Source organism: Elgaria multicarinata, chromosome 3 (assembly GCF_023053635.1).
Source record: "Elgaria multicarinata webbii isolate HBS135686 ecotype San Diego chromosome 3, rElgMul1.1.pri, whole genome shotgun sequence".
NCBI classification, from domain to species: Eukaryota; Metazoa; Chordata; class Lepidosauria; order Squamata; family Anguidae; genus Elgaria; species Elgaria multicarinata.
Genome location: NC_086173.1, coordinates 156,254,336 through 156,268,089, shown reverse-complemented (window position 1 = coordinate 156,268,089; position 13,754 = coordinate 156,254,336). Strand labels below are relative to the sequence as shown.

Sequence of the window (13,754 nt, the reverse complement as noted above, 5' to 3'; positions counted from 1 at the left end):
TGTGAACAAAAGATGATGAACAAAAGTTGACCTTACAGGCTAATGACTGTCTTTAAGGACAGGTGTCAAGGCTGGAGTTCCACAATGGAAGCACATTGCACATAGTTGAGCAGGTACTTTTACCAGATATCACTCACGCTGTCCGCCCCCACCTTTGCCTTTGGGGCAGGCATTTTTGGAAGTTCATTAGAAACTGAATTGCTTGATTCAAGAGGCAGCTGGACAAGCATCTGTCAGGGATGCTTTAGGGTGGATTCCTGCATTGAGCAGGGGGTTGGACTCGATGGCCTTGTAGGCCCCTTCCAACTCTGCTATTCTATGATTCTATGATCTTGCCTCCCCTGATCCTAACCACTGTCAAATCTCATTTCTGTTTCCTTCTCCTACCTTTTCTGAAGCTGGGAAAGTTGACTTACCAGGTCATAATAGGACATGGTTACTTTAAAAAAAGAAAAGATTTTTTTTTTAATTTATATTCCACCATTCTTCCAAGGAGCCCCAACAACTGGTGCATATAGGCTTACTGCCTCTGATACTGAAGGTAGCACTTAGCCATGGGGACATGTAGCCATTGATAGCCTTCTCCAGGAAATGCTGGCCGAGGCGCCAGCTGAAATGACAATATCCAGGAGGAGAGAAAGCCTCAGCTGTTGCAGTGCTTTTCCTTATGCCCAACCAGCCTGTAAAAATGGTTTTGAAAAGAAGTTATAAAAACCCTGCTTGTTCGGTAGGGTGACCCTATGAAAAGGAGCACAGGGCTCCTGTATCTTTAACAGTTTTATTGAAAAGGGAATTTCAGCAGATGTCATTGTTATGCATGCAGCACCTGGTGAAATTCTCTCTTCATCACAACAGTTAAAGCTGCAGGAGCCCTGCCCTCTTCCATTATAGCTATGCTAGAGTGACCAGTTTCAAAAGAGGGCAGGGCTCCTGTATCTTTAACTGTTGTGGTGAAGAGGGAATTTCCCCAGGTGCTGCATGCATACACATGACACCTGCTGAAATTCCCTTTTCAATGCAACTGTTAAAGATACAGGAGCCCAGTCCTCCTTTCCATAGGGTCACCCTATTGTTAGGGGGCAGGCACTGCAGCACAGCTGCTTGATTGCTACGTGCATGAAGTTTACATCCAACTCTTTCTATGCCCACCCCTCGTCTCCCGAGAAGAATTTACAACTTGTCATTTTTAATATAGTTAGCAACTAGCCTACCAAGAAACCCGTGTGCTTCACCCTGAGCAAGAGTCAGAACTGAATGATGTCTCCAGAAATGGCCAGGGGAGGAGAGGGCAGCCATTGCTTCTTTGTCCCAGATTATGACAGATATTTGCAATCCCATGGAGGGTCTGTAGGTCAGTGTATGCAGAAGGGTTCAGGTTCAATCCTCGGCTTCTCCGGTTAGGGCCGCCGCATAGGATGACCATATGGAAAGGAGGACTGTTAAAGCTACCCTTGTAGCTTTAACAGTTGTATGGAAAAGGGAATTTCACCAGGTGCTGCATGTATACAAATGACACCTGCTGAAATTCCCTTTCCCATACTACTGCTAAAGATACAGGAGCCTGGTCCTCCTTTTCATGTGGTTACCCAAGGAAAGAATTTTGCCTGAAGCCCCGGAGAGCTGCTGTCGGTCAGTGTCGACAATACTGGGCTAGATGGACCAAGGGTCTGACGCTGTATAAGACAACTTATGTTCCAAACACCTACCAGTGACATAATTCTTTCAATCCGCAATCTCTATTTTTGAGACTGGATCAAAACTGCAGAGGTCACGACTACAGCATCTAATCTAATTTTTGGACTTTCTATTTCCCCCCAATCCCATGTGTTGTTTTAACCTGATGAAGAGTTCTGGAGAACACAAAAGCTTGCACAGTCTTCTGTGGCCTTTTGGCTGGTCCTAATAAAGATATTGCCCAACTGTTGATTTTGGATTCCCCCCTTCTGTTGCAATCCTCTATCTGAAAGAAAGCTCCATTGAACTCAATGGGACTTTCTTCTTTGTCGGCGTATTTAGGATCATACTGCTAAGCAACTTTCTTCTTTCTTACAGCGTGATCCTCTACATGCACATAACAGAGATGTGGTTTTCATGCATTCAACAGCCCACTGTTCGTTAACCACGGCTTGTTTGGGAACATGCAGGCTCCCAACCAATTTCCTGTTTTCCTAAGCAACCCAGGGATGTGTGAATCTAGAACTCTTGGGTTGTTAAAGGAGGACAGGTCTCCTGCATCTTTAACAATTGTATAGAAAAGGGAATTTCAGCAGGTGTCATTTGAATGCATGCAGCACCTGGTGAAATTATCCCTTCATCCCAACAGTTAAAGCTGCAGGAGCCCAGCCCTCTTTTGTATCTGGTCACACTACGCAGGGCTCTTGCAGCTTTAACTGTTGTGATGAAGATAGAATTTCACCAGGTGCTGCATGCAAACGTACGAATGACACCTGCTGAAATTCCCTTTTCTATACAACTGTTAAAGATACAGGAGCCCTGTCCTTTGCATATGGTCACCCTAATTTAGGGAGAAACAACCCATGGTTTGTTATTGTGGAAGTGGGTTGGGTTACTCCCAAACGAGCCAGAGTTAACAAACCATGCGTTGTTCAGTATAAACTAGGTTACAGAATAAAAGACAGGGCCGTGATCACCTCCTATACTACAGGAATTTCAGCCTGAGGGCTGAATTCAATTTCAGAAGGGGTGTGGGGCCAAAACACCAGCTTAAAACTAAGCCTTTGAGAGGCATTTCAGTCTTTTAGAATGGGGAGAAAATCTACACATAAGATGGTAAACTACCAAAGAGGGTGTGTTCACATGACAAACCCAGGAGTCCTGGATTTGGCCTGCAGCCCTTAGTTGCAACATCCCTGGCATGCTAGAGTGACCAGATACCAAAGAAGGCAGGGCTCCTGCAGCGTTAATTGCTGTGATAAAGAGATTTCACCAAGTGCTGCATGCCTACAAATGACACCTGCTGAGATTCCCTTTCTATGCAACTGTTAAAGCTACAGGAACTCGGTCCTCCTTTTCATAGGGTCACTTTATTTTAGACTTCTGACTGAAACCCAGAGCGGATTCACCGCCCCACTGACACCAGAGCCACCAGCCACCACTAGTTCGGACCCGTTCTGCGGCCGCAAATCCAGCCGCTTGGAAGGACCATGGCTGTGATGGGGTTAAAGCGACAGAGCTGTGACTGCTAGCGCAGCCTCAGCGCGTGGGCAAGGGCAGGCGCCCAAGGCCAGCTTCCTTCCGGTCCTCCTTCTTTTAGATGCTGGGAGAGAGAGAGGAGGAGGAGGAAGAGCGGAACGAGGCGAGTCCCTGCCAAGCGAGGAAATGGCTGCAGCAAAAGAGGCGAAGGCGACCACCGGGTCTCTGCTCCAAGGGGGCCTGGCTCCAGAAGTGAAAATGGAGGTGCAGGACCCAGAAACGGAGCCAGGCGTGAAGATGGAGCCCGGCGTGAAAATGGAGGAGCGGGACTCCGCAGGCCCCGCAGCGGGGTTGGGAAGGGAAGGAGGAGCAGCCGCAGCAGCAGCGCTCCTGCTAAGAGGAGCCAAGAGGAGGAGGGAGGAGGAGGAGGAGGAGGAAGCCGGGCCGCGGGTGAAGCAGGAGCCGGAGGAAGGGCCCTCGGGCAGCTGGGACGCCCGGCTGCAAGAGTTCCTGAAGACCCTGCAGGATCACCGCTCCGGGGAGGAGAGCCCGCCCGTGCCCGCGCAGGGCCCGTGGGGCGACCCTAAAGCCCCGCAAGGCCCCGCGCAGGGAGCGGCGGAGGCCCACAAGTGGCCCGGAGAGGTGTGGGTCCCGCCGACCCAGCCCCACCTGCTCGGGCAGGAGCGCGAGGCCGCCCCGGGGCCCAAGGGGCAAGAAGGCACTTTCGACCGAGGGGCCGCCGGGGTGGAGGCGCAGCGCCGCCGCTTCCGCGCCTACCGCTACGGGGAGGCCGGCAGGCCCTGGGAGCTTTGCAAGCAGCTCCGCGAACTCTGCCGGCAGTGGCTGATGCCGGAGAGGCACACCAAGGAGCAGATGCTGGAGCTGGTGACCCTGGAGCAGTTCCTGGCCATCCTGCCGCTGGAGATGCAGAGCTGGGTGAGGGCGAACAAGCCCGAGACCTGCGCCCAGGCCGTGACCCTGGCGGAGGGTTTCCTCCTGCAGCAGCGAGAGGCCAAAGGCTGGGGAGAGCAAGTGAGTCTGGGTTCTTATTTTTAAAAAAATTATTAGTTTTATTAGTTTTCTCCGCTTGCAAGGAGCCTAAGACAGCTTACACTGCCCTCCTCCTCTTCGTTTTATCCTCACAACAACAGCCCTGTGAGGTAGGTTGGGCTGAGAGTTTGGCTGAGTTCGGACGACACGCTCGGTTGTTTCCTATTACCGCCCCCCAGTTGATTAGCATGTGGTCCGAACTCAGCCTGTGACTGGCCCAAAGTCACCCACTGGGTTTCCATGGCTCATGGGGGACTAGAACCTGGATCTCCCGACTCCCAGTCCAACACTCTAGCCACTACACCGGCTCTTAGTCTTTTCCATGTTAAGTGAAGGCTTTTTTATTTACCCCATGGTTTACTAGCAAACAGATCTGGCCCAATACTCTAACTATTCCACCACACTCTCTAGCTGGTGTGCTTGAAACACGTGTGTGGTTCACAACTGCAAAACAGTGTGACAACCTTTAAACGCCGCTTGAAAACTGATTTCTTTACACAGGCTTTCCCTGACCTGTTAGGGACTGGTACTGTCCATTTTTTAAGGGTCCAACCAAAACATTCTCCAAATTATACTCCCCACCCCCTCAAGCACCCAAAACCTCATGTTCCACACTGCTTTGTTCCCTTCCTGGCAGTTGCTTTGTCAACATTTTTTCTTCTTTTAATGAAGCAGGGGTGGGGGGGGCTTCTTTCTCAGCTTAGAGTGAGGAAGCGGCCTCTTTATTTATATTTATTTAGTTCATTGCTAGTCTGCTCCATAACTGTTGTTCTTCAGGTGGACTACAGCCAATTAAAAAACTGAAATGCCATTTTAAAGCACATTGAAAATATAAAGTACAGCACAAATATTTCAAAGATTAAAAATATAATAGAATGCAAAAACAGTCAACAGCTCAGAACTGGATAAAACAGCCATAATAACCTAAAGCTAGGTCTATAAAATGCCTGGTAGAAAAGAAACGGTCTGCCAGTCACTGAAGAGATAACAACGTAGGTGCCAGGTAGCTACTTTGGGGAGCTTATTCTATCTGTGGGGTTCGCCCATTGAGGAAGCCTGATCTCTTGTAGCCACGCACCTCTTGTTTTCACTCTGGATGGATGAATATTTTCACACAGTTTCGCAGTGCGCACCCACCCCACCTCCCAAGAAGGGAGATATTTCATGGGAAGAGAACGTTATATGCAGAACATGTCCCCTCATTTCAGTGTCACCAGCCCCTATTTAAACCTCTCCTTCGCTGCCACCACCCTATTCTTTATCTCTCAAAGAGTGAGGGAACAATAAACCTTTTATTTACTTATTTGCGTGTGTGTATTGTCCAACTGAAGTAACGCATATGACTGAGCAGACGTGGCTGAAATAACAAAATAAGAACAGACTTTTTCTGGTTTCGGCCAAAGAAAATTAAACAACTGAAATTATGCCTAATGGACAGGATTAGTTAGGGTATGCTACATTACTTGTGGCATTGTTCAGCTGGGTTAATTATTTAGTGAACAATGTGCATTGGAGATAACGTGAATATTTGTTAATGTGAATAGTAATAAAACATGGTTTTATATTGATTACTCCATACTGCATTAAAAAAAAATCCACCTTGATCCAAAGGGAGAGGCGGTGGTTAAGAAATTGTTGTTATTATTTATTTATTTTTAAAGACACTTTAAATTTCTTCAAGTTCTACACATCTCCTTCAGCCTTCCAGGGAATACTAACTACCTTCAAATCTATAACCCCATTTTTCTAATCCTATCCTGATGCAAGCCTCTGCTAAACCCAACTCACTCCTTCCCACGCTAACACCCAAACCTGACTAACTCTCTAACTCCTCCCTTACTCTCTCTCTCCATTTCAAATCAACCAACCAATCAGAAGACACCATTCACACAGCTCACCATTCTAACTCCCCCCTCCCACTTACTTACCATTTCCTGAAAAGAATTGGCCACAGCAAATCTTAATATCCTCCAACTGTTACTTTCTATACAGTCATGTGGGTAGAGTAGCGACTGAGTAGATATTTAACTTCCCCTTCAATGCCTGTTCAGTTGTGAAGGACGGGATTCTGGTTTGCATAAGGAATTGCCTGTACAGAACCCAAAATATCCTAATACTGAGTAGAGATGTGAAGGCCCGGAAAAAACCCGTTCCCCCCCCCCTTTTTCCCCGAAGCTTTTTTGTTTTGTTTTTCCCCGAAAAATTGGAAAAATTGAAAAAAAAATGAAAAAAACCCGGATTACGGGATGTTTTATTTTAGCATGATGAATAAAATGTTTAAAACAAGGTGTTCAGATATTTACTTCTCCAAATGATTTCTAAAAACTGTACAGTATCAGATTATTACAATGTCTGTGCACCAAGGACAAGCAAGTCCTAGGTTGCAAACTGAGACTACAACTCTCAAATGCAAGAGGAAGATGCCTCTAGGGGGCAGCACTTCCATGGAAGCAGAGATTGAAACTAATACTGATAGCTATAGGTCAGAAAATGAGTTTGATTAAATTTCATGCATATTCATTGAATCAATTTCATGCATATTCATTGAATCTTGGTCCCCCACTTTTTCTCAGTTCTTTTTATGGGAATGGGGGCTTTATGTCTTGACACTGGAGGACTAGTGGAGACGTAAATAATTTTCTTTGTTACTAATGTTGGCGGTTTCTTCAGTTGTTGTTTTTTAAAATTGTTTTTTGCCTGCTCCTCATAAACTGGCAGAACCAAAGAGGTTCCTTACAGTTCAGGTGTTCCTAACCGTTCAGGAGCTTGTAGCTCCATTTGTTACCAAAAAAAAAGTAAAAAAAGTAAATTAAATTAGTAATAATTGTTTGAATACACTACTTTTAATATACCAAATGTAATAATTTTATGCCAAACCAACTTGGACATAATTACATTTTTTGTTCCTAAAGTAACAAAGTGACTTTCAATTTGTAAAAAGTGCTAATATTGCATTATTTCAATTTTTCCGAAAATTTCCGTTTCCCCCGAAAAAAACAGGGGGGAAACGGATTTTTTCCCATGGCTTCAAAATTTCCGGAAATTTTACATCCCTAATACTAAGTGCCGTGGTACTCAACCTAAAGCATCCTTTCCTGACATGGTGTTTTCCAGGTGTGTTGGACCACAACTCCCAGCATGCCCTGGCCAGCCATGTTAGCTGGGGCATGCTGGGACTTCTAATTATTTATTTATCTATTTATTTAGAGTATTTTTATCCCGCACCTCAGCCAAAAAGGCTCCCGGAGCAGCTTACAATTGATCAGTAAAGAAGACAGTCCCTGCCCTCAGGCTTACATTCTAAAAAAGACATGACACACAAGGAAAAGGGGATGGGGAGGGAAGAGGGAGAAAACAAAAAGAAATTAAGGTGACTGTTCAGGCTGGTGGGAAGGCCCTGCTCCCCTCTCCCATCTCCCAATGGAGAGCAGACCAACAGCTCCTTCTTCTTCCCCACAGGGGCGGGGTGTGTGTGGTCCAACTGAAGCAGGCTCTGATGGTCTCTGCCTGCTCCTACCTCCCTCGTTGCTTCTTCCCCACAGGGTCAAGATGACAGTTAGCCCTGTGTGTGTGTGTGTGTGGGGTGTGTGTGTCCAACTGAAGCAGACTCTGATGGTCTCTAATCCAACACACCTGGAGGGCACCCTGTTGGGAAAGGCTGAAAGGTATTTGGGGCAAGGCCCAACTTTTAAAAGAGTAACTGGGTTTGACCTGATGGGAAAATACCGATTCCTATGCTGTCTTTCTATCCTTGTTAGATGCTCTTAAATTATCTTCTTTGAGTGAAGTGTGGGGGTCATATGTCCTTGTAATAAGTAAATATATTACCTTTACCACCCACTCCCTCAACACACACTTCGCTTGCATCGTGACTCCATTTTGATCTGATTTCACTCACCTCCTCCTCAGGTCTCGGGGACATCAGAAGAGAAGTCCGTAAACCCCCCTAAGGCAACCCAGGCTCTGCCAGAAACAGTGAAGATGCCGCTTTTGGCAGAAGTCAAGCAGGAAGTTGACGAGAGTAGAAACGTCTCAGGTAAATCTAGTCTGGGGCCCATCCCATGGAATACCAGAGGGGCCGTAGCACAGTGGTAGAGCATCTGCTTTGCATGTGGAAGGTCCCAGGTTCAATACGCAGCACCTCCAAGTAGGGCTGGAGAGATTCCTACCTGACATGCTGGAGCTGCTGCCAGTCCGTGTTGACAGTACTGGGCAAGATGGACCCATGGCCTGTCTCAGTATTAAACAAAACAAACCAGTGCTAAAGAGCACACAGCTGTATGAAACATGTTATAGTACAAGTCAGATTGTTTTATATAAGTCAGATTACAGGCATCTAGTTTTTGTCCTGTTTCGTCATATGTTTTGACTTTGTCAGAAAAACAGTTCCGTTATCACCATTAACGAGCAATACCATGGGAGTATAGGAGTTTGCAAACTTTAAATGGTCCTTCCATCCTGTTTTTTTAACTAAAGCCCTCAAAAGGTGATCCAAGTGATCCAAAATGCTTCAACGGCAGCAAGTACTGTGAACCGGTGTGCAGTTTCTAAAACTGCCCGCAGATGGTCCGTAAAAATGGCTGCCGTGTGCTGAGCAGTCCTGGCGGAAGAGGCCAGTGTTGTCGGGCTGGGAAATGGTATGGAGATCGAGGCTTCTCCTTCTAGGTCAGGGGTACTGAACCTCTTTCAGTCCGAGGGCTGAATTCCATTTTGCATTCCAGTTGTGGGCGGGGCCAAAGGCAGGTGGGCGGAGCAAAAATAACAACAGTACCTGCACATTTTAGCTTACAGATCTAACTGCCACTAACTAAGCCTTAGGTTAGGCATTTCAACCTTTTAGAATGGGGGAAAACTGCACCAAAATCAGGAGGCCACACATTGATTGGTGGTCAGGGGAAAGGAGGTGGGACCAGGGGAAAGGAGGCTAAGGGGAGACCAGATAGAGGGGTACAAAGTTAGGCATGGTGTGGAGAAGGTGGAATAGGGAGAGATTTTTCTCCCTCTCCCATAGTACTAGAACCCCGTGGGGTCATCCCATAATATATATCCCATAATAATAATAATAATAATCCCATGAAGCTGATTGGTGGGAGATCCAGGACAGATCAAAGGAAGAAATCCTGGGCAGTTCACAAAAATTAAAACTGTAAGGTGCAGCACAAATTCTAAAATATGGAAGCTTAAAACCACAATATAAAAGTACAGCCAGAATAAAACCGAGCAGCAATGCAGAGATTTAAAACAGCAGAGCTAAAAGACGAGGATACTAAAATGCTGGGAAAATAAAACGGTCTTCGCCTGACGCCGAAAGGAGTACAATGTAGGTGCCAGGCGAACCACTCTAGGGAGCTCAGTCCACAGCCGGGGTGCCACAGGAGGAAAGACCCTCTTCCTGGTAGCCTTACCAGAGTTTTAGAGAGACAGTAGAAGAGAAGAATCTGTCCAGATCCCTGTTAATCAACTCGTTCAAAGCCAAACAAAAAACTTCTCCCATCTGTAGGAATGCAGAGTCTTATGGGAAGGGAGGAGCTAGGAGAAACGGATGCCAGAATCGGACGTCCGGTCAAGAGGGAGGAGCAACTTCGGGAAGTAAGGTGTTCCCCAAGGTTGGCCCATCGAAAGAGGTCCCTAGGGAAGACCCTTCCCCAAGGGCAAGAGACTAGAAAAGCCACTCGTGTTTCATAGCATAGGCTGGAGCCAGTTCGTTGCAACTTTTGTAGCGATAGTGCATCCATCTTAAAATAGTTCATCTAATATTGTGCAAAGCTAATTAGATGGTTTGGTATTCGACACAGTGGCACATCCACGAGGGGAGGTGGAGTCCTGGGGAAAGACCTGTTTTTCAGGGACCTCACAAAGCTGATCGGAAGGAAGGAAGTGTTCAGGCTGCACCACCCCATTGTGTTTCCTGCTTCCCTCACTGGGCCCGTTCAGAAGACACCTTAAACCATGGCTTTTTAACCATGGTGGTTAAGCCAGAAAGCCAGACTGTGTTCAGAAGTACCTTAAACCATGGCTTTAACCACGGTGAATAAGGCTTTTTCCTTTATTCACCATGGTTAAAGCCATGGTTTAAGGTGTCTTCTGAACGGGGCCATTTTCAAGCAGGGTTTGATTCACGCCTGGATTCTCCCCTTTCTCCCAGCAGGCGACGGGTGGCTGAGCGAAAGCGAGGAAGAGAAGCCCTTCGTGGGGAGTCTGGAGCAACAGAGCACCTCCTTCCAAGCAGCCAGAGAGAAGACGTTCCTCCATCAGGGAGAAGCGGGTGAGAACCGCCAGCGGGCAGCGAGGCAGAACGGAAATGAGGATGAGAAGGGAGCGGAGCCACGTCTTGTGTCAGGAGCTGCTTGCAAAGAGGTCCAGGAATCCACCAGCCAGGAGGAGGAGCATGAGGAGAAATACGACATAAGTGGGGAGAGCGCCGGCCAAAGCTCACAGCTTGCTACTCACAAGAGCCCCGCCGGACAGGAGCAGCCCTACAAGTGCTGGCACTGCGGCCAGAGTTTCAGCAGCAGCGCGGATCTTCTGTCGCATGAGAGGACCCACGTGGGCGAGAAACTGTATAAATGCTCCCAGTGTGGCGAACACAAGAGAGTCCACATAGGGCAGCAGCCGCATAAATGCTCCCACTGTGGGAATATCCTTGTGAGTAACGCTCAAGAGGGAATCAATCCCGGAGGGAAAACGTACGTCTGTTCAGAGTGCGGGAAGGGCTACACTCGGATCACGGAGTTCATCAAACACCAGAGATCGCACAGGGGTGAGAAGCCTTACTCGTGCCCGTCATGTGGGGAGAAGTTTGGGAGCAGCAGCCACCTTCAGCTACACCAGAGGATCCACACAGCTGAGAACCCCTACCAGTGTTCGCACTGTGGGAAGTGTTTCAGGTGGAGCTCGCACTTGGCAGTCCACGAGCGCACCCACGAGGCTGAACATGACGAGACCCCTCCGGCGGAAGAGTCATTTGTGTGTTTCGCCTGTGGGAAAACGTTTGAAGTCAGTTCAGAATTGGTTGCTCATTTGCAAACCCATGCCTAAAAGCTTTTGGGAAGTTCAGTCTCCAGGAAAAGGCAGTGAGCGTTGTGCTTTTTAGTGTGATCTTTACCAGTAAAAAGATGTTAACCTAGAGCGCATAGCCCAGCCCACGTATAATAGCAGCAAATTGTGAGTTAATTAACCCAGGATTGGCCAGGGATGGTGGAGCACACAAGCCACTTCCAGGTTGCAAAACAATCTACAGTTGCTGCATTCGTAGGTTGTCAGGGTGATGTACAAATGTGGACACTTTGGGGTGCTTGTGGGTTAAACAACCTAAAGATAACCTATGATTTGTTCTTGGGTTAAGCTTGGTTAAATTTTTAACTCACAAATAACTCAATTTTCCAGGGTTGATGTCACACTAACAACCTTCAAACATGCAATTGTAGATTGTTTTGCAACTCAGGTGTAGTGGCTAAGGTGTTGGACTGGGAGTTGGGAGATCCGGGTTCTAGTCCCCACTCGGCCATGGAAACCCACTGGGTGACTTTGGGCCAGTCATAGACTCTCAGCCCAACCCACCTTACAGGGTTGTTGTTGTGAGGATAACATGGAGAGGAGGAGGATTATGTATATTACCTTGGGTTCCTTGGAGGAAAAAAGGCAGGATATAAATGTAATAAATAAATAAATAAATGTGCTTCAGGCATCTCTGGCAAACCTTGGGTTAATTATCACACAATTTGCTGCTGTTACATGTAAACTAGCCGTATGTGAAAAAGAGTCCAAGTTTAACAGCATTTCAGAGTGTTTTTTTTTTAAAAAAGAGACGCTCCCTCACTGTTCTGATAACGGAAGACATTTCTGGCCTAATAGTTCAGCTGTCTTCGAGCTTGCAGGAAAACCCATTCTTAAAGAAGCTAGAAAAAAAACACATATGCTAGGGAAATACAACCATTTCCAGCAGTGTACTCTGCAACTCGCCCAGCGGAGAGTCTTATGGCACCTTAAAGCAGGGGTCCCCGTCCTTTTTACGTTGGTGGGCACTTTTGGAATTTTGAATGTGTCATGTCTACTCTCTCAAAATGGCTGCCATTTGGAGGTGTCCTTGCTCATTCATAAAATGGCTGCCACAGTGGGCAGGGCTAGTCACAAAACAACTCATTTCCAAGAAGGCAAACTGGTGAGGCAAAAAGAAAACTAGCCCAAGAAACTAATACAAGGCAGAAGTGGGGTATAAGCTTCAAAACAGAAAACTTGAACCCGAATAAAGACGGCGCTGGAGGACCGCACTTTACTCTGCAGCATGGCAACCTCGGAGTTTTTTTAAAATTATTTTTAAAAAATATTAAGAAAATTAAATTCAGGAGGGGCAGAGAGCCTGGTGGAGACCCAAGAGGTGACCATGGGCAATGGGTGCCACGTTGGAGACCTCCGCCTCATGTTCAGGGTTTGAAGAAAGATTTATATACCGCTTGATTCTTGCAGTACACCAGTGAACCCAGACAGGTGAGAATCTGTCTAGAGATTCACACTCTGAGAAGTGTTTCAGTCAGAGTTCACACTTCATCTTCCATGAGAGAATCCACACGGCGTGTCCTCCTGTGGGAAAAGCTTCCTTCGAAAACCAGAGGTTGTTGAACATGAGGGGACCCATACAACAACGGAGGAGTCGTGGGCATGACTCACCTGTGGGCTTCTGAACTGGTTGCTCATATGTAAACCCACACAGGGAAGCAATTCAGGAGCCTGGCCAGTGGGAAAACATTCAGGGACAGTTTGTAATGCACCATGCCTCAGAAAATCCATACAGGAGAGAAGCAGCATAAAAGTTCCCACTGTGGAAAAAGCTTTAACCCCAGGGTTGTTGAACCTCTTTCAACCTCAGGGACAAATTCCAGTTTTGCCATCTCGGGAACCTAGCGGAGCTGGACTTTGCCCGCAGCCCTCAGGTTCTGCGTCGCTGTTGTGGAAGGATGACTCCTCGGTGGGCTCGTTCTGATCCTTGTTTTCGGTTCGACCAATGAACAAAACAAGAGCTCCCTCTTTTTTTTGATGTTTTCAAATTGTAAATGCAAACACACAATAACCTTGTCTTTATTGTTACTTGTCGGCATTTTGCCATTTTTCATTCTTTGTGACTCAGTAAAGTTTGGCTTAAAATCAAATTGTGGCCCCTGCCTGTAATATTCCATGTTGCATTTTCCAAAATGAACTTCCTGAAAATGCTGGGCTTTTAAAAAAAAAAAAAAATGAAAGGGATTCAACAAATTCACAGCAAAGGTGTCTAAGAGCGCAATCCTATCGGAACGTCTATAAGCCACCAAACTCGAGAGGCTTATGGCCATCCAATACAGAGTGGGAGAAAGCAGCAGATTTGCCTCCGTCTTCCTCATGCTCTATTTTGGCATGATGGGCTTCTTTGCCCATCCAAAGAAATTGGGTCATAGGATTGCTCCCTACCAGTGTTTTAGCAATGATTCCTAAGCAGAAACTTCATGTTCAAGGGCAGTAAAGTTCTGAATAACAGATGTTGGGAACATAGAATGGGCTTTCTGGAAGCATCCAGCTGG

The 13,754-nt window shown here is 46.8% G+C and overlaps 1 protein-coding gene across 2 annotated transcripts; it reads left to right on the top strand.

The window, feature by feature from the left end:
- Positions 1–3,289: 3,289 nt before the first annotated feature.
- On the top strand, positions 3,290–13,349 carry LOC134396190 (zinc finger protein 232-like). Of its 2 annotated transcripts, none has more exons than XM_063122596.1 (3): positions 3,290–4,185; positions 8,113–8,239; positions 10,352–13,349. In XM_063122596.1, exons 1-3 carry the CDS (start codon positions 3,340–3,342, stop codon positions 11,239–11,241), a joined length of 1,863 nt encoding a protein of 620 aa, XP_062978666.1. In that variant the 5' UTR covers positions 3,290–3,339; the 3' UTR covers positions 11,242–13,349. The 2 variants fall into 2 exon arrangements, with proteins under 2 accessions (XP_062978666.1, XP_062978664.1); XM_063122594.1 differs by having other exon boundaries at positions 10,349–13,349.
- Positions 13,350–13,754: the final 405 nt, after the last annotated feature.